The sequence below is a fragment of the Balaenoptera musculus genome, chromosome 3, assembly GCF_009873245.2.
Source record: "Balaenoptera musculus isolate JJ_BM4_2016_0621 chromosome 3, mBalMus1.pri.v3, whole genome shotgun sequence".
Classification (NCBI taxonomy): Eukaryota; Metazoa; Chordata; class Mammalia; order Artiodactyla; family Balaenopteridae; genus Balaenoptera; species Balaenoptera musculus.
The window spans coordinates 118473983-118494745 of NC_045787.1; the positions used below are offsets into that span (position 1 = coordinate 118473983).

The window sequence follows — 20763 nt, forward strand, 5'->3', positions numbered from 1 at the left end:
CTCTCAGTGCAGGTAATCATGCTTCCCTTCCCTGGGTCCTGTTACTGGAGGACTTGTGTATTAAGGAAGAGTAGCCCAGCCCTGCCTAGAACTGAAGCTGACAGCGTACAGAGTGCTTACCCCGTGTGTCTCGCTGGCTCTCCTGACAGCCCCGCAGCTTAGGTAGGTCTCCTCACTCAGAGGCTGACAACTTCTGTGAGGTGAGTTGACAGAGACTTTATGACTAACCCAGGATTAGTTACATAGCTGGTAAATGGTGGAGCTGAAACGCGAACCCAGGGGCCAGTGGAGGTTGGGGTGAGGGCAAGGGGCTGGGGAAGGGGTTGACCAGTGTAGAACCAGGACCCCATGTAGCGCAAGTGGAGAAGGGAGGTTCTTCAGAGCAAGCTGGAGATGATGTTCCTAAGGCCGGGGAGTAGATGCTGAACAAGGAAACAGCAGGTGTGCACTGTACCTTTACCCAGAGAGTGCTGTGTCTGGCGTGTGTCGTTCAAGCCCATGGTGAGTTCCTTTTTCAGATTCCAATAACTGGGCTTCTCACTCTACCCAGCTGTCCTCCTGGGCCCACAGCCCAGTATTGACTCCATACCAGGACTCGTTGCCTAATCTCCCGTCCAGGGCACCGGCCTCTTTATCGGCTTCGTGGGGCCTACAGCGCTTCTCGGGGTGTGCTGTGTGCCACCGCACAGGGAAATCAGGTTACCTTCTGGTTGTAAGCTAACAGGCCTGCTCCTGGTTCAGTGGGCCTCCTGTGGAAGGCCCCACAGAGGCCCCGTCGTGCATTATTAGCCACTCCTTGATCCTGCCTGGCAGCTGCCCCTGGCAGCGCGGCTTTTCAGGTGTATGCTGGGAGCTTTCCCAAGCCTGGCTGACTTTTCTCTCGTTTTCCACTTTGTTGAGAAGATGGTCCAACTTGAGGCCTGCTTGCCCCATTGGGGAGGCACAGGGGGGTTGCTGAATGGATAGAGAAGCAGTCCTGTTCTTGCTCTTTGCTCAGGCCTTTCTCTGTGAGTTCTGATCAGGGGAACATTCTGGCAAAGCCAAGACTGAGTACCACCTGCCCACATTCCATGCACCCCACACGTGGGGCCTCTCGGAGGGCTTTGTCTTTGTCTGGGAAAGATTCTTCTCCCTCGTTTTCTTCCTGCCTGCCTGTGGCCGCCCCTGTCCTTCCTCCCCACAGTGTTCTGACTTTCAGATGCATCTGTTTCTTTCTTGACTTGCCAGGGAGTGATGTGTGTTCTCGGGGATCTCCTCAGCCTGGGTTGGCCAGTCTTAAGAGATGCCTGATTTCCCTGTCAGCATCTTTGGACTTCTGGCCAAGAACCATTCCATTAAATTGACCGAACCAGGGAGAGACCAGAGACTGCTGGCCGTTGGCTCCTGTGTTCTCCTCCACTCCAAGTGCCTTCCTCTTCTGGTTCCTCTTCTGGTGTCGAGCGAGCGGAGGACCTTGCACAAGCCACGGCTAGCTCGGGACCTGCGTCATCCGAGCTCAGGTTGGGAGGGGGGTGGTCCCGGAGCAGGAGCCTCTGGTATCCATACAGTGGTCTGAGCCTCAGACCTGAGAACAGCAGGACGGCCCTGCTTGGCTCTTCCACTGGCACCATTGCTTGGGATGAACACTGGGATCGGTGAACTCAACACCGGCAGCTGGATTTGTGTACAGTCCCCCAACCCCCTCCTCCATACACGCACATTATTCATCATGTGCTGAGCAGGGTGCAGTGCCAGGTACCTGGAGAGGAAACAAACAAACCAGTAGATGGAAAAAAACGTGACCCCTAACCTCGAGGGACAAATCTAAGAGCTAAAGAGAAGGGCTGAGGATCATGGATGCTTATATTCCAAGAGGCTCTGTTGATCTGTGAAGCCAGAATCCCCGCCCTCCACTCCCCCCAGTACCTTATTAAAGCCAGACCTCGTTGCCAGTTATGCCTCGTATTTCCGTCCTCTGGGAATTTGAACATAATGCCATTTCCCCTTCAATGAGGGAAACATGTCCGAGGGTAATTTGAATGATTAGCCTAATCTGCAGGAAGGCTGCACATGGAATTAAGTTAAGCACGTTTGTGCCGAGCAGTCTTGTCTGTCAGGCCACTTAAAGGTGCCTCGGTGGTTTATACCCTTAACAGAAGCTGAGGGTTCAGGAAGGATCATTGGCTTTTATTACTGTCTTAAATGAAAGCTTATTTTTTAAATTTGACAAGGGCCTCCAAGAGGTTTCTTTATAGATACCATGTGTGGGGTGTGTTTTTACCCCAACTCAGAACATTGCCAGGGCTTTGTTCTCGGGGCAGCGGTGGAACGAGGTGACCCAGGAAACTGGTTCAGGTGGAGATTCGTCAGGTTGGCAGCTGCTCTGCTTTGAGTGGAGCCCAGAGGGTTCTGAGAACTCGGGCCTCCCGCGTCCTTGAGTTGGAAGGGGAGGTCCGGGTGCTCCTGTGAAGTTCCAAGCCCTTTGTGCCAGCTCCCTACCCAGTGCCGGTGCGTTGCGCTGGGGTGGGGAGTCTTGTTGAGTCTGATGTGAGGGCAGCTTCACTGACCCCCACTGGTGTCAGGTGGAGGCGGCAGGACTCGATGTGTGGCCTGAGGAATTAGAGAGTGAGGACCAGACTTGTTAAAGCAAATGTAGCAAAAATATTAACTTCTGAATTATTTCATGTTATAAACAACTATTCACTCTTTTGAATTTACATTCTTTTGTGCTCTGAGGTGGACTCAGGAACAGATCTGCTAGCTGCTGTATTAGTAAAAGGACTAAAAAATGCAGGAAACATGAAAGCAGGTTTATTTCAGTAATTCGTATTTTTTACTCTCTTTTTTTTTTTTTTTTTTTGCTAGATTTGTCTTCAGCGAAGCGGAAATTTGCAGATTCCTTAAATGAATTTAAGTTTCAGTGCATAGGAGATGCAGAAACAGATGATGAAATGTGCATAGGTAAGTCATAACCACATGCAAGAGTTTAAAAAGTTCACTGTGTACCACAGCTTTCAATGTCCTCCCTGAGTCTTTCCCCTGGAATAGGGAGTATGTAAGTGTTGTAAATTAAGAAGTCAGTATTAAGAGTGGAGCGGGCAGAGTTGAGTGAGGGTCAGGGCCCGGGGCTCTCCAGGGCTTCTCCTCAGAGTCCTGGGATTGCAGTGGCTCTCACCCTGTGGCCTGCAGGAGAAAGCGGGAAGGTTCGCTGTGGGGCTCCTATCTCCGCCCTCTGTTAGCGTTCTGCTTCTGGCTGGCTTTGCAACGTTCTTCCCCCTACCACAGTACTTTAGAATTAGAGCAAAAGCAGAACACGAGTAGATGGGAGAAGAGTTAGGTCAGAGGTTGCAGGTGATGGCTCATGGGCTGAGGTCCTAATGCAGCCATGTTTTCTTGGGCACTCAGTTTTTAAAATTGAATTACCATATAAGTTGAATTTATGTAAAGTTCCAGTTTTCTAGCTTCTTTGAAAATTGGGGAGCCTGAGCAGCCGGCCCCTCATTCTGCCCTGGCAACAGTTGGCTAGAGCTATGTAGCTGTCGCTGCCTTCGGATGGGGAGAGGAGCTCCGTGTCTGGGTCACGGCCCCACCTCTCCCATGCATTTTCCTTAACAAGAGGCTGAGAGCGGAGGTTACCATTTGTTAGCTTGCTGCCCCGTGTCGCTCTTCACCATCCCCTGTCCATCTTCTGTGGGCAACACTGAGCACAGAGGATTTGCAGTGTCAAGACACCTGTCTTTGTCAGGGCCTAGTCATTGCACCTTATTCTTCCATTGGGCATCTTGGTTGACTCCATTAAGTGAGCAAGAGTTGAGCAAGTTACATTGAATTAAGTCACCAAATGCTTATGGATTCCCTGTTAGCATCCAGAAAATCAGGATCTGGGGATGAGCAGAGGGAACTAGGAGACAGCTGAGAGCCGTGAAAACGTATCATTGTTGTAACTCCTGAATATACAGATGTTTTTCCCAGCATTACATGAATATCTCGAATATCCTCAGGGCTATTGTATGCAATGCTTATTCCCTTTGGAATAATTCCAGCGAAAGAGACTGTCCACATCTGACTGCTGTGCTACCAGCTGTGTTGCAATAATAAGGGGCTTGAGGACTCAGAGAGAAGGAACCCAAGGAAAAGCCAGAGATGTGGCTTCCAATGCCAGCAGTGTTGTTTGTTTAGCTCTGGTGCAAAGAAAAGGTTGGGTTCTGACGCAACCCCACAACAAAGGTTGAGGAGGTCAAATCCTGGGCAGGAAATCCTTGAACTCCGAAGAGGAACTCTGCCTGGTCCAGCCTGGAGCCTGGGAGCTGGCCAACATCCCATCAGTCCTGGGTTCTCTCAGGAACAGGCAGGTCTTTTCCTTGAAGGAAACCCTTCCCTAGCTAGAGTGCCCGGTGGATTATCCTGCATTTCTGGGTCATCCTTAATGGTTAATGATGAAAAGATAAGGGGAGCCTTGGGAAGAGTTGTCTTTAGGTCTCTGCATATGCCAAGGGATTTCAGTCCATAACACAATAGCTGTATCTGGAAGGGTTCCCAAAGGCCTGTCACTCTACTTCCACCTCATGGCCCCTTTCTCTTTTTCAGCAAGGTCTTTGCAGGAGTTTGCCACTGTCCTCAGGAATCTTGAAGATGAACGGATACGGATGGTGAGTATGGTTGGGCTGCCCTTGGTCCTGGACAGTGTGGTCACATCGAGGGAACACAGGATTTGCTGTCAGAAGAACAGGGTTTGAGTCCAGGCTCTGCCGCTTGAGTGCTCTGGGCTCACGAGCAAGCCTCATCTTCTCACCCTTGCTGGGTTTGAAACCTTTTGTAAATATTTAAAGGGTTACCCTGGATAACGTAGAACCACATTGTTGTCCTAAAGATTCGCTATAAGGTGTATATATAAAGTATATGACTTAAGGTGGATCCTTTGAATTATTTAACTTTTGGGAGCCTGAGATTCCTTACTGGCAGAATGGGAATGAAGGTGCCCCACCCTGCTCCCCTCCTCCTCACCTTATTAAACCCATCCAAGAGCTCTCCTTCACTTTTAATTCCAGGGTACCTAACACAGTGCCTGCCATGTTGGTAGGCATCCAATCAAGGGGTACTTAGTAAATGATGGGAACTATAAGAAGTTCTTCAAAGAGAGGCAGTGTGCAACTTCAAGAATCAAACACTGACCTCCAGGTTCTTAAGAGAGATCTTCTGAACAAGGCTTTATTCTGATATGGTTCAGCATGCACAGATGAGGGATTTTGGATCCACAGGAAGCTCTTTTGGGCCTCCCTCTTATTCCTGAGACATCAGGAATGAAGCTGCATGCTGATTTGTCGCCAGTTGGGCTTGTCTCTAGGCAGCAGTGCTCCAGAGGCCCAGAGAAGAGTCATCAATGAGGATTTTCCTTCTCTTCCCATACTAACAGCCAGTGGTTTCAGGACTAAGTCTACTGTGTTAGTCTGCTTGGGTTGCCGTAACAAAATTCCATAGACTGGGTGGCTTAAACAACAAACATTTATTTTTCACCGTTGTGGAGACCGGGCAGTCCAAAATCAAGTTGCTGGCTGATTTGGTTCCTGGTGAGGGCCCTCTTCCTGGCTTGCAGACAGGCACCTCTTTGCTGTTTTCTCACAGGGCAGAGAAAGGGTTGGGGAAACTCTCCTCTTACAAGGTCACTAATCCCATCACGAGGATTCTCTCCTCATGACCTAATTATCTCCAAAGGCTCCATCTCCAAATATCAATACTATCACATTGGGGGTGTTAAAAGATAAACTGAGGCATGTTTAATTTTTAAGTTTATTTAAACAAAAATTGATTCAAATTGGGCAGAACCAACCCGGAAGTGGTTAGGAGCACTCCATCAATAGGAGGTAGGGCAAAGACTTTTATATAGCAGATGTGGAAACAAAGCAAGGAAATTATTTGATTGGCTCTAGCTTAAGCGGTTGCCTTATTTGGGAAAGTCTAGTTGTTTGTGATTGGTTTCAGTTTCTTAGATTTCAGTTTCTTAACCTTGAGGTTTTGGTTTGCTTATGTAGGCTGCTAAGGCATTGGAGTCACCTCAATCTAATGGCCTCCTTGTTTAATTTAACAGGGGTTAGGGCTTCAATATATAAATTTTGGAGGGGATGCAATTCAGTTCACAGCCTCTACCAAGACATGTAGCCGTGCATTTTCTGTTTTAACCCTCATGATGACTCTGTTGAAGTGGGACCTTTATCATCACCGTTGTCCAGATGAAGATACCAAGGTTTACAGCTATTAAGTAACATTCCCAGGATCACACAGTTAATAAGTAGCACAGCCTGGATTCAAACCCAAGTGCATGTGATACCAAAGAAGCTGGCATTTCTTTAAAACTCCAACCAGAGCAGAAACCTCTCACTTTCTGCTCTGCAAAGAGAGACACTATTTGCCTTGATTGCTCACTGCTGGGTGCTTGAACCAGAATCAGGAGGGCGGCGGCGGCGGCAGCAGCAGGGATGGTAGTGGGTGGAGGCAGAGGAAGGCTTGTGTGTTTGTGCACGTGCTAGTGCCTCAGAAAGGGAAGTGATTCTTTTGAGTCTGATTCTTGGCAGAGTTATTATTTGGGGGTGGAGGGTATGGTGAGCAAATCACGATGAATACCCTGCAGATTGCTAAGGTCTGGGGTAAGGGAACAATGACTGGATTATACTTTCCAGCTTGCCTCTGCAATTTTATTATTAATGTCAGTGAATCGAGTTTCTACTGTCTGCGTCTGAGTATCTGCCCATCGCAAGCCCCTTCCTTACCTCCTCACCCTGTGACGGCTTCATCGTCAATTCAGCTTAGCCTAGCAAAGCTGTACCTTCTTTGGGAAGCCTTCCCTGACTCCCCGGGATATTTGGCCATCCTTTGTGTTTTCTGAATGTCTAGTTCATGCCTCTGATTCTGCATGTACCACACTGTGTCCTGATAGTCACTGCACGTGTCTGTGTCCCATAGGAAATATGAGTTCTTGAAGGGCAGAGAACAGACTGCTGTGCCTCGAATATCAGCACAGTGCTTGGAACTGAGTGGAAATTACATAGTCATAGATTCTTAGACCCAGACAGACCTTATTCCTCACCGTGTGCAGTCCCTCGTTTGACAGCTAAGAAAAGTGAGGTCTCCTGAAGGCTGATAGCGTGCTGTAGCAGGACTGGGACAAGGACTTGGGTGTCCTGATTCCCAGGTGGGAAGTTAGGGCTTTTTTATATTTAGCATCTAGTTAGGGCTGGATTCTCCCCCATGGATGCCCACTGGAACAACTTGGGGAGTTTAAAAAACACTGATGCCTGGATCGAAGTACGTACAGAGATTCTGATTTATTGGTCTGGAGCGTGGCCTGGACATCGGGCATCTTAAAAGCTCCCCAGGTGAGCCTAACCTTCGGCTAATGTTGAGAACCAATGGCTTAGTGGCTCAGAGCTCCATTGTGAGTTTCAGAGACTTGCACTTTATTTGTGGAAAAGACTGAAATAAGTGAGCCAATAAAGCAACATCAAATGACAATAAAAATCAAGCAAGTTAAATAACATTGCAACACTCTAGGGTTAAAATGCTCTCTTTTAAAATAAGCGCTCTCGAAATTGAAGAAAAGGCAAATGGCAATAAATTTGGAGACCTGCCACCTTCTACCCCTCACATTGTCTAGTTAGTTCTTTGCTGTCTCCATCTATGGCTTCTGGCATTTACTCTGTTGATTTCATTGCAATGGATTGGCATGTGATTTAGAAAAATAATGCTTTGTTGCGACGAGATTCCTGAAATAATTAGTTGAGTGATGAGTGAGCGATGAATGACTTAAAAGGAAAGATTGTAAAATATTGTGCTGTCTTAGAAAAGACCATAGAATCTTAGAGCTGGAACAATCCACCCCACTCATTTTGCAGATGAGGAAATTAGAGCCCAGAGAGGTTAAATGTTTTGCCTGTGGTCACACAGTTGGCAGCCAATCAAGAAATCATTCTTTCATTTAGTCATTGAAAAACGTCTGAGTGCTCCTTTGTTTCAGCACTCTTCTGTGTTTTGGGGATGGTGGTGGACAAGTGAACATTTACGAGAGAGTGGCGTGTGTGTGTGCGCGTGTGTGTGCATGTGTGTGCATGCATGTGCATGTCTTGTAATGCTGAACCAGAAAACTTCAGCTGGCTTACATCTTCTGAAGAAAACACTTGGTGGGGTAGTGGGAAGTTTCTTTGGATTGCATTGGTGGTCAGAGAAGACCTCTCTAAAGAGGTGACCTTTAAGCTGAAACCTGAATTACAGTAAGTAATGAGTTGTGCACACAAGGATTTGGGGACAAAGCATCTGCAGGAACAGCCAAATGCAAAGGCTCAGAAGTGGGGCAGGTTTGGCCCATTTGAGGTGCGTTCGGGTGACCGTTTAGTTGAGGGCAGGACCTGAGGGGGTGAGCGCGGTGAGATGAAGTTGAAAAGCAGCCAGTGGCCAGGAGGCACAAGCATCCTGATCCCCGTCCAGAACTGGTAGGGCTACACAGAATCAGGCTTGGGTGGTTTTCATACCACCAAAAGTGGAGGTTTTTTTGGGGGGAGGGTTAACCTAGACTCAATGTTGACCTACTTTAAATATATCTACTTAAATATAACTTGGCTGAATGAGCATTTACAAGAAGATGTCACCTGAAGCTTGAAATTTAGACCCTACTCTGCCACCAGTTCCGCTCTGCCTTCAATGTGGTTGCTTACGTTTTTAGAGGTCCTCGTTTTTATTTTTAAAGAATCTCTCTTACTCATGCACAGGAAGAATGTCGTGTTTTGGACTGATGACTAGATTTCGATTTGGCATGCTGTGGGTTCAGGTGTAAGGAAGAGGTGACACGTGCACCATTGTGCTTACTGAGATCTTATACTGAAGCATGGGGAGGCCTTTTGTGCCAGGACTGCTGCAGTTCTTTACTGACCCTGCTTCTCTGTCCCCCTCCCCGACCCCTCTGCTTTTCCTCTCCAGATTGAGAATGCCAGCGAAGTGCTCATCACTCCCTTGGAGAAATTTCGAAAGGAGCAGATTGGGGCTGCCAAGGTGAGAATTTCGCAAGCCTTGTTCTTGGATTTTAGGGCAGGAGGTCTGGGAAACACAACACCTTCTTCAGAAAATCTAAGTCCACCATTTTCAGGGAATCCTGGGCGAATAAGCTTAGAGCCCAGCTCATTTGTTCTTCACAAGTGTCTGAAGTAAGACTGAGAGGTCAACCCCAGAGCTGTCATTCTAGTGTTTTGACATCTAATCGTGTTGTGCTAGTTCATAAATCATCCAAAGGTAGAAACCACGCCTCTTTTGTGTGAGTAGATACCTGGTGTGTTTGGACACCATGGAATTATATTGTTTGTGGAGGTCCAGGACTGGAGCCTAGGACAGGGGTTGCAAATAGGCCCCTGTGGGCATGGGGACCCTCTTCTTAGCCCACTTTAGCTGTGTATGAAAAGGAGCCCTCTGTCGTTAGACCTTTACATTTTTTTCAAGAGAAACTGAAAAGTTAGTTTCATATGAAATTTCCTGGCTTTAAAAAAATGCTGGCAAATAATTTAAAAATATATATTACACATTGTGCAAGTCAAAAAGCAGGACTGCTTCAACCCAGAGGTCACCATTTGTTATAGCTGACCTGGAGGGACTATAGCTGAAAGTTGGCTGACTCTAACCTGTTACTGAAAGACTGAGAAGGGAATTTTATTCATTTATTAAAGGTGGATTCTCTGGGGTCCCCCGCCCTGTGATTAAATCACTAGACAACCCTAGCGAGATTGACCTTCAGTAGAGTGTTAGAGACCACCTGTGGGCAAGATGTTTTCATTGGAATCAATGAAAGCAAAAAGATTTTAAAGATTTTCTTCCTGTTTTTTTTTTTTTTTTTTCTGGAGCTGAGTCATTCGGCCGCAGTCCCTTGCGCCACCTGCAGGGGGTTTTGGGCAACATCACCCTCTTACTTGTGGATTTTACTCAGTTGTGAAATGGCCTTGAGAGATGCCTGCCTGTAGGTGGGAAAAACATAGCTGAAGTGTAACGAAGTGGGCTCTCCCCTCAGCCCCCAACTAAGTGCATCTGCTTTCTAAAAATGAATATGATTAGGGCGTGACAGAGATGTTCGGTTCAGTCAGGGTTATTCAGAGGGAGGAATGGCCCTAGTTTGAAGGAGGGACCATGGCCAAGATTTTTCTTCCACTTTTACAGCACTTCCCTACCAATTTTACAGTTTTCATTTATGAAGATATTGGAGCTCGTTGGTCTTCTATCAGAGGTTAAGGAATGTATAATTTAAAGGAAGTCTTATTCCGCTAAGATTTTGTCCGAGACTTTGAACAAGCCCAGGGATGGATGGGAAAATGCCAAGTGCCCCTCCCTGAGTTCTCAGACCCAAGGAGCACCGTCTCTTTCGTGGCCTTGGGGCCTGTGATTTCCCCTCCCTCAAACACACAGTGGCTCTGCAGGTTCTGAAGAGCTTGGAGGCAGAGGCGGAGCAGACCCATTCACTGAGTTATCTTTCCAGAAGTCACTTCTCCAGTAGGCGTCTCCTGACGCCTCTCACTCCAGCCTCTTCCCTTGGCGGTGTGGGGGTTACCATAGTTACCACGGAGGAGGAGCGGAAGGCCCAGTGGGTTCCTTTGGGGTTAGTATCAGTGATCCGAGTGACAGGAGCAGGTACTTTTCTGGGGGCTATAGATGGTGAGGAACACAAGAATTAAAAAATTTACATGAAATAGTCACTCACCAAAACATGTTTCCCCTCACACACATTCTCTTCTCTCTTTCCTGTTGAAGAATGAGGTGATGACGTTGGGGATGATTTCTCATCCCTCCCCCTTCGTTATTTTATTTTATTTTTCAGTCTACCTGTTCCTCTTCCCCACCCCCCATCCCTGTACATGTATATCACAGTATTACATGTGTTTAAGAGAACACAAAGAGACAAGCCCTCTACTAGGCCATCTAGGGAGCAGACTCAGGAATACCTCAAAGACCTTACTTCTGAAGTCTGCCCGTGTGATGCTAAAATTACCCTTCCTCCTCCTCCCAGCTCTGGTGCACTTCGGTTGCTATAACAACCTGTTGCTACTTGCAGGAAGCAGAAGTTAGAGTTCTGGGGGTGAAGGCTGCATGCGAGGAACATTCTTGTGCTAATGTGGCTGCTCTGGGGTAGGGCAGATCCTGGGGCTTGGCATAGCTGTGGCCCTGCTTTTAGATTTCTGAGTTTGGGGGAGTTGATTTTTCCTGCAGCCGAAGCTGGGCTCTCCAGTGAAGGTAGAATAGACATCAGAGAGAGTGGCTAAGAGTGGGACTGCTTGAGTCCAAATCCCACTTGTGCCGCTTGCATGTAAACGTGGAGAGGTTACTGACCTTCTCCACACGTTTCCTGAGCTGAGAAATGGGGATACTGAGAGTGCTTACCTTACAGAGTTATTATGAGGAAGAGATGAGTGAACTCCTATAAAGTGCCACTCAGAACACTGTCCTAAAATCATTTGACGTTAACCATTCTATTCGATACACACAGTTCATTCATAAAAAACAGGGGAGAGCCTGCTGTGTTCCCAGCACCGTGCTCCACACTGGTGTTTGGTGCAGGGTAAATGCAGATGTGGTCACCATGCTCATGGTGTGCAGGGAGAAAGGCACTGGACAGAATGATATGAATAAGCATATGATCGCAAGTTGTGGTGGGTGCTGTGACGGGTCACCTTCGTGGACGTGGAACTTGGAAAGCAAGTGGTGTCCTAATGAGGAGGTGGGGTTAGATGATGGACTGCATCATTGCCGCCACCACCATGACTGCCACCACCATCATCAGCACTGAATCCTATCGAGCACTTTCCATGTGCCAGGCACTCTGCCAAGCACTGGATATGGTTTATCTCATTTAGTCCTGACAGTCCTACGATGGGAGGAGTGTTCTTATGCTTTTTTTGTTGGACAGTCTCTGAGCTGAAAGGGGAGACTTGAGCCATTGTTTCGTCTAGTCATCCTCAGTTTATAGATGAGGGAACTGAGTGCCAGAGGGGCAGTGGTTTGTATGGAGTTGGGAATAATTTCCAGAATCCTAACTCTGTCCTGGATCCATTTCACCACCCACCGTGGACTCCCTGGAAGGGGAACACCATCTCGGTACCTGAGTGACTGAGTCTTGCCACCCTCCCGTCTTAAGAACATGATCTCAATCCTAGAGGAGTTATTCCCCCAAAGGTCGAGTTGCCAGAAAGTCACAGAATGCCAGTGACTCATGTTGCTGAGCCCTTTCTCACCTCTGGCCCGCTGGACTGTGCTGGCGCAGGGTTCTCTTTTGGGGGTTGTCGACGAGGCTGGTGGGGTGCCTGTGCGAGCATCAGGCAGAGTTGGAACCCCAGCTCAAAGTCGCTGACTTCTGTGAAGGAAAAGCATTGCTTGAGTCAAGTGTCTTGCCTGTACCTCTCCTCGTTTGAAGGAGTAATGTCTCCTCCAGCTTTTGTCTTCACATGCTTCTGCATGTTTGTTTGTGTATGTAAAACTTTCCAGCAAAATTCAGATTTGTAGAAATGGATACATACCAGCTCAAATGGGTATATGATGATTCTGCCCACTCTGTGAGGCTTAAGAGTCTTGCCGTTGACCAGATAAATGGTGTTCTGACGTCGCGGGTGCTGTTCAGAGCTTCTGGTGACGGCTTCTTGGTAATGCCTCCACGCTTAGGCCCAGTGTGTTCTGCCCAGAGCATCTGCACTTACCAGTCTGGAAGGCTCCACTCTGCCCCTCACGAGGTGAGCAGGTCTTGGATCATACTTCCCCTCCCCAGTGAGGCCTCTCTGGAGCACTTATCTGCAAGAATCTCTGGGACTGCACCCTGTTTGTTTCCTTCGTGGCACCTGTGGCAGTCTGGAATCAGGCTGTTTGTTTACTGGTTAATTGTGTTTCTCCTTCTGCTGGAACATCCCCACCACGAGGGTGGGGCCGTTTCTGCCTTGTATTGTATTATATTTCCAGTGCCTGAAGGATCCTAACACAGAGTGCTTGCTTGTTATATCGTCATTAAATGAAGAGATGTATCTGAGCTTCCTTATCTGGCCGCAAATTTTTTTCTCCTCTTGTAAGCCTTGGAGTTGCAGAAAAATATCTGCTGTGGGCTCCACGTGAGTCAAAAGCCGGAATGATGCACCCAGTTAGTACATTTGATCCTGTTTACCAGGCCATGGTAGACCTTCTTTCAGCCCCCTTGCCCGCCATCCCCACTGAAATGTGGAGGGAAGAGAGACCGCCTATGACAGTGTTTCCAGGTGTGGCTGAGAATGTGGACTTGGAGGAAGCTTGTCCTGGGCTCGGACTCCAGCTCTGTCACTCTCTGTGACTTTTTACAGAAGTTAACTTCCCGCATCTAAGTTTTCTTATCTGTAAAATAGGGAATAGAAATAGAACTTCAGTGACTTTGGGGGAGCAGGGATTATTCTGTGTAATATGATATATATATATATATTTTTAGTTTGAAAGCAATAATATAGGATAATAAACATTTCCCAAATTGAGGGAAAAAAAAAAATCACCCATTATCCCATTTTCTTAACTCAAGTATTTTCACTGAAGTATCTTCCCATCTAATGTTTGTCTGCAGGTAGACGCATTCTCTGTAGGATGCACCGAGTTTGTATCATGCTAGGCTTCCTAGTTATGTTTATTGGATGCCCCATACTTTAATTATCCCAAATTCTATTCTTGGGCAGCAATGTTGCTGTTGCTGGTTTTTTGTTTTTTTTTTTTTTTTGCTATTATAAATGGTGCCACAGTGAACATATTTGGGAAGATAATGTCTTCTTTGTTTTGAATTATTCCTCAGCTTAAAGACCCATATGTGATATTATTGCGTCAAGGAATATTTAGGTCTACAAATTAAGACGTACTTTGTGAACACAGTTAAAGCTGGACCTACTCTTAGTCTAGACTTGTCCCACTTAAGGTGTAAGTAGATCTTCCTGTTTGGGGATTAGCTTCACAGGTAACTTCCCTTCTTCCTTTGGCTTTGAACATCCTTGTGAGTTAGAAACTAGAGATTTCTGTTTTACAACTGAAATTTTTAGAAGGTGGAATCCTGGCTCTGCCACTCTGAATATACTGGTATTTACCTCATTTCTGGCATAGCAGTGGCGCCTCTGTGCTAGACCCTCAAAATGGTTGGGCTGTTGCTGATGGGTGGTTGCTTGGTTTCATGGCATTGTTGGAAGAGTAGGAGCTGGGTGGTCTGCCGCTGTTCTGGGTCTGAGGGAATGACGAAGACATGAAGATGAGCAGGAAGAGTTTGACCCAGTTTTGCTTTCATTCCTGCAACATTTTAGTCTTTTTCTCCTTTCCTCTTTTTTTTTTTTTTTGCCAGGAAGCCAAAAAGAAGTATGACAAGGAGACAGAGAAGTATTGTGGCATCTTAGAAAAACACTTGAATTTGTCTTCCAAAAAGAAAGAATCTCAGCTTCAGGAGGTAAGAAACTTTACTTGTGTCTGAATAAAGTGTTCAATCGTTCCATGGTGCTGTGGATGTGTTCTGGTTACTCTCTCTGCTGGAGCTTCATTCTGATCCCTCATTCCACACTTGCTGCCCGCATTGCCTTTGTCCCTTCCCGATGCAGCCACACCGTACGGCTGTCGCGCCTGTCCACGGCAAGGAACATGCAGCTGGTCAAGATCACCCTAATCACCAGACTGTGCTTCTTCCTTTCAAACTGAGATCTGTTTTCCTGTTTCTCTCACCCTTGACCTTGATTCTGTAGTCTCTTGCCCTGCCTTTCGACGTCCTCCTTACATCACTGATTTGAAATGTTAGCATCTGAAGCACTTTGGTCATCCTTCCATAATGTGAAATGAAAAAGAAATTATTCCAACCAGTACTTGACATTAGTCTTTTTTTTTTTTTTTTAAGCAGTATTTTATTGTCTCATGTATTTTGTGCTTAGGTAACTTTGTTTCAAAAAAGTAAATTCTCTGGTCTGCCCCTGTTTTTTTTTGGATTTGCATGGGGTCTTTTTTAAGAGTAGTTCTCTTGGAAAGAGAAGTCAGATTTGCGGCCTTGGAGCTGTGACCATTTTTATTTAGTTCATGGAGATTTGCATGGCTAGGGGGTTTATGTTTTGGGGAGACAGGGCAGTTTGCTAGTGGAACTCCAAACTTGGCTACATGAATATCATCTTATTTAGCTCTTAACAATTTGCTTGAACTGTCTCAGGTGTGTGCTAAAGCGAGGCTATGGCTTCCAAGCTAGCCCTCATTCTTCAATTTCCTTTCTTTTTGAGCAAATTCCTTGCCAGTACTTCTGTTCATATGAAGATGGTAGGGTCAGAGGTTGAAAGATGAGGATTACTCAGGAGATGGTGGAGTCCAGGATTTGTTACACACCCTCAGTTAGAAAGTGTTGTGCTCAGAACTCTTTCTTTGAAATGAGTGTTTGAATCAGTTGTTTGAGTGATGGATTAGGCTTAGCAACAGGAAGTGTTTATAGTGGGCTTTGCAGATCAGTTCTTGGCCAACCAACCAGCAGCAATTGTATTTGGGGTGAGCTGTAGGAAGTAGAAACTGCTAACCTTTTCTTGAAGATCTTTTACTTGAGTTAGGGAGAAAGAAGCCAACGCAGGAGGAGGAGATTCTTGAAGTAGCAAAGCTGCTCAGGTAAATCTTGTCAAATGTGATTGAGAAGGTTAAGGAAATGCTGATTTTCATTGGATGATACATAAAAGGCTATTCCCAACTCTACATGGGGCTATGGGCACTAGGAGATACCCAAGGATATGTGAATTGTCCGTGATAAATACATAATTCCATTTAGGATCTGTCCTGATCGGTTATCATTCTTCTAGCATCATTTGGCATTTAGGGTTTGGAAACGATAGGGAAAGGCATTTTGGCTGCAGCTCACAATGACCAGATCTGGCTAACTCTGTAGTTCCTAAGCAGTTAGGTGACCATGCACCGTGAGTGCAAGTATTCACAGCTGAGCTAGTATGTGATTGTTATAGCACCTAATGGTACTGGGAGGCCTGCAGTACAGTTATCCTACCTGCACGGCTTCCCCAGAGTGAGGCTGCTTCTCCCGGTCTGCTCTCTCCACGCCTGGCTCCTGGTGAGTTGGTCTGGAATGAGTCCCACATTTTCTTTTAGGGCCGTGCCAATAGCGTCTCCCCCTGAGATAGCAATATGGGGACCAGAACACTGGACTGGCAGAGATACCTTCTTTTCAAGGCTTGCTCTGCTATGTAGTTGACTGTGTGACCTGGGACAAGTACTTGGTCTCTCTGAGCTCTAGTTCCTTTGTAAAATACTCATAAAATACCTGTCCTGCCTACTTCATGTATGAGAAGGTAAATTACAGCTGCTACACAAATATAAAGTATTATCCCCATAACTGGCCTGTTCCTCCCCCTCCCCTGCTCCCAAATTGGATGGCATTCTTCCTGGCTGCCTTAGTCTGTTCAGGCTGCTATAACAGAATACCCTAGACTGGGTGGCTTATAAACAACAGAAATTTGTTTCTGACAGTTCGGGATATTGGGAAGTCCAGGATCAAGGCACTGGCATATTTGGTGTCTGGTGAGGCCTGCTTCCCGGTTCGTAGATGGCTGTCTTCTACCTGTCTCTTCACATGGCAGAAAGGGTGAGGGAGCCCCCTTGGCCTCTTTTTTAAGGACTCTATCCTCCTGACCTAATCACCTCCCAAGGGCCCCACCCAAATGCTGTCACACTGGGGATTAGGTTTCATCGTATGAACGTAGTGGTGAGGTGGGCAAACGTTCTGTCTGCAGCACTGACTGTCAGTATTTATCTTAGTGGAAACTTTTTCATTATGCTTTTTTGTTACGATCCTTGTCTTTTACCCATTCACACTTCCTAAATGCTTTGAAGGCAAGGAGTGGGCTGCAGGTCTTTCTTGCAAGTCCTGGTCTGTTCTCAAGCATTGCTTTTTATACCTAAGCTGAATTAAGTTGAATAAAAAATCTCATAATAATAACAATAATAATGATAATATTTTTACTAACAACAACAACAACAATAATAGCGGCCAATGATTATTGAATGCATATTTATGTACCAGGCGCCATGTTAAGCACTTTATGTGGAATCTGCTCAAATCCTCATAACCACCCTATGAAGTACAGATGGATTCCCTCTCTTTTTTTTTTTTTTTTTTTTAAATTTTATTTATTTAGTTATTTTATTTTTGGCTGTTTTGGGTCTTTGTTTCTGTGCGAGGGCTTTCTCTAGTTGTGGCAAGTGGGGGCCACTCTTCATCGCAGCGCGCGGGCCTCTCACTGTCGCGGCCTCTCTTGTTGCTGAGCACAGGCTCCAGACGCGCAGGCTCAGTAGTTGTGGCTCACGGGCCTAGTTGCTCCGCGGCATGTGGGATCTTCCCAGACCAGGGCTTGAACCCGTGTCCCCTGCATTAGCAGGCAGATTCTCAACCACTGCGCCACCAGGGAAGCCCGGATTCCCTCTCTTTTACATAGGAGGAGACTGAGGCCCAGAGATGTTAAATAGCCTGCCTATAGCTAGTCAGCAAGGATTTGAACCTTGGCTCCTGACTCTGGAGCCGTTTCCCTTAACCCAGTAAGCTCTTCTCTGTCCGTCTTGCAGGGAAGGATGTTGCTGGGCTGCCTGCCAGCCATTGTTATTCAATGCTGTCAAGCTAAGGGAATTGGAGAGCGGGAGGGACTTTGGTGATCCTCTGGTTAAACCTCTTAGAATTTCCTATGCAGGACCTGAGTTCCTTGCAGAGGTCACGTGATTTACTCAAGGTCTTGCAGCTATTTAGTGATGATTTTCCTTACATTTATTAAAAGATCAACTTTTAACAATATTATGAATCACCTACTACACATTTAACGAAAGCTACTTCCTTTGATGGTCCAGAATTATTCCCTGATTGCAGGCCTGAATGCATACTTGTAAATTCTAGCCCATCCTGGACCTCTGGTGGCTGAAATGACTGGGCAGCGATGTGGAGTGACACTGCCATCTAGTGGATGACTTTTTAAAAGTCAGTGTTTTCTTCAGTGGCTCAGAAGCTGGCCTCAAAGATAGTAAATCATTCCTTGGACAAATTATTTATTGGACGCTTCTGTGAATGTCCGTTCAGAAGTTGGGTGCATTGTGGGGAGTGAAATGAATGATTGAAACTTACAATCTAGGAGAATTTTTCTTTTCCAAGAAGCATGGAATAGTTGGTGGGTCTTGGACAAGCTGGTAGATTGACAGCTTCTTAAGTAACAGGGTAGGGGAACTGCCTGCCCAGGGGTTGGAATCCGGCTTCTGATTCCATCACAAGAGGAGCTGAGGATGTGGTGAATTCTATGGCCCAGATGAGAGGGGCATTGGCAGGAGCAACCTCCCATTCCACTTGGGATTTCATCTTCCTTTTCCTTTGGAAATGCATTCTGTTATGCTTTTCTTCTCAGTGCTGGGCCACATAGAGATCAATTCATTTATTCCTCAAGCATCAGTTGAATGTTTGCTGTGGGCCAGGCCCCGTTCCGGGATCTGGAATGGAAAAGTGAGGCAAGGTCTTTGCTGTCATCGACTTTATATTCTAGTAGGCAATACATGAAAAAAGAGAGGAATAAGTAAGAATTTCATGTAGTGATAAGGAAATAAATTGGGAGATAGGATAGAGACTCCCTGGGGTAACATATCTAAAATAATGTCAATGCAGGCTTCTCTAAAGGGTGACACTTGAATTGAGACCAGAAGGAAGAGAAAGAGCAAGCTGGGTGAAAAGCTAGGACAATGTTCTTTAAGTTGTGGGTGTGTCATAAGATCTGAGTTACTGGATCATGACATAGAGTAGGCTAGAATAGAGGGAAAAATATGAAAGTGTGTTGCACCTAATTATAAATGTATGTTTATTGGGTCATAATGTAAAAGGTATTTCTTCCTGTGCATTAAAGTTTTAAAAAATTGAATATTTATCTAGGGGAAGAGGTTTTCAGGCAGAAGGAACAGCAAGTGCAAAGATTGCATGGCAAGAAAGAGTTTGGAGTGTCGGAGGATAGCTAGGAGCCCCAGCTGGAGCTCAGTGGGAGAGGGGTAGGGAAGGAGGGCTGGGCCGGTTCCTCAGGGTCTTCAGACCACGGTAGAGGCCAGGGGAAGGTGTTGAAGGAGCTGTGAGAACAGCTGATGGAGATTTTAGGAAAGGTATTCTGGCTGCTGGGTGGAGGCTGGATTGCGGGAGCAGAGAAAGAAAGCAGGGAGGCCAGTGAGGAGAGGGTTGGAACCACCCAGAGAAGATGTGGCTGGCTTAGGGTAGGAGCAGGGATTACAGCCCATCTGCTCAAATGTCCCTGGTGATAACACCCACTGTGCACAGAACACTTCCTGGTTTTCAAATGTTCACATCCTTTAGCTTACTTTCTCTTTGGAACAGCTCTACTCAGAGCAAGGGCAGATCATAGCATATCCAGCCTTCAGGTGTGGGGAAGAGACCCGGAGAGGATAAGTGACTGGAGCGGGTCCCACCGGCTAGAAAATGGTAGAACTGCAACTCCCACCCAGGTTGTTGCTCTCCTGGCTCTCCCACTGAGGCTGGGCTCTGCTCTTCTTCTCAGAGGACTTTGCTCCTGGCTCCTTCAGCCCTGCCTAACTTGCAGCTTTTCCGAATGACTTTTATTTCTGTTGTGTCTCACTTGGCAAGCCCAAGCAGGGAGGATGTATCGGGGGTGTGGGGGAGGTCAGGGAAATAGATGCGTCCCTAGGTGTAAGTGTGTTGGATTTGCACTGAGAAATGAAGGACTACAGGGACTTACGGGCCTTAGCCGGCAGGGGCCCAGGTGGAAGGTGTGTCAGGCACTGGTCCACCGGCTACACCTGGCAGGGGGCGTGGTGTATGCACTTTCTGAAACCTGGTCTCCAAATAAAGCTCTGTCAGTGCTCAGACATCAGCTCTCCTGCTTGGAGGCTTAGTTGATGCCCCCAGGCTTAGCCCTTCATTTTGGTTTTGTGCAGCTGTTACTTAGGGGACTGCCTTCTGCATATTAATATGGAAGTTGCCCCGCGAGGGAGTTGCTAGCAGGAGACTTGAATGGAGTCTTTTGGGTTGTTTCATGGCACCTTGTGCTTTTCCAGAGTTTGTCATTTTCTTTTTATTTACATGATTATTTAATTATCTCTTTTCCTCATCATGCTGTGAACTCCATGTATGAATGAATGATTTGCCAACTCCTTAAGATGTCAGGTTAGCAATACCATATTTGGTATAATGAAGTAAAAGGTCTGTCCCAATTTTGTTCTGCAGGAATCTTGACAAAGGAACACTGAAAGAAATACTCCTTTGGGGGCTTTGTCTTTGTAAAGTATGTTATCGAATGACATACTTCATTTCTAAAGAAAATAGTGTTTTGTTTCCTACTAGCAGGATATCCATTTTTGTTTAAAAGAATCACATTTATTCTTGTGTCACTGAAATGTGCTTTCAGTGTAATTATCTGCTTTAAAAGCGTGAGCTGACTTAGCCATGGTTGTGGAAAGGGTAAGAGCTTTATAGTGATAGTTGAGATACTTCCCAGCACAGGGTCTTGCTACTCCACACATGCTCATTTTCTCCCCTGGGTTCTGGATCCCAGACCAGCAGCTTAATTGTAGCCAGGTGTGGGCCTTTACAGCCCACACACCTGCACAGAGAGGGAGGTGAGGTTCCGAGGCAGCAATGTAATTACTCTGCTTGGGGTAAACTAATAGTTCATCCTTGTCCAAAGAAAGTATGTGGGACGTGTGAAAATGTTCTTTTCTGAGGTCCCCTGCCCCTTATCAGCTTGTTTTGTTCATTTAAAAGGATGGAAG

At 46.4% G+C, this 20763-nt stretch overlaps 1 protein-coding gene across 4 annotated transcripts in view; it reads left to right on the forward strand.

Annotated features, from left to right (window-relative positions):
- ARHGAP26 (Rho GTPase activating protein 26) overlaps window positions 1-20763 on the forward strand; it is a 470734-nt gene that overhangs the window by 113870 nt on the left and 336101 nt on the right. For all 4 annotated transcript variants that reach the window (XM_036847117.1, XM_036847118.1, XM_036847119.1 and 1 more), the window contains exons 2-5: window positions 2845-2940; window positions 4567-4628; window positions 8944-9015; window positions 14324-14425. In XM_036847117.1, coding sequence (XP_036703012.1) covers window positions 2845-2940; window positions 4567-4628; window positions 8944-9015; window positions 14324-14425 — 332 coding nt within the window. The remainder of the gene's footprint in view (window positions 1-2844; window positions 2941-4566; window positions 4629-8943; window positions 9016-14323; window positions 14426-20763) is intronic.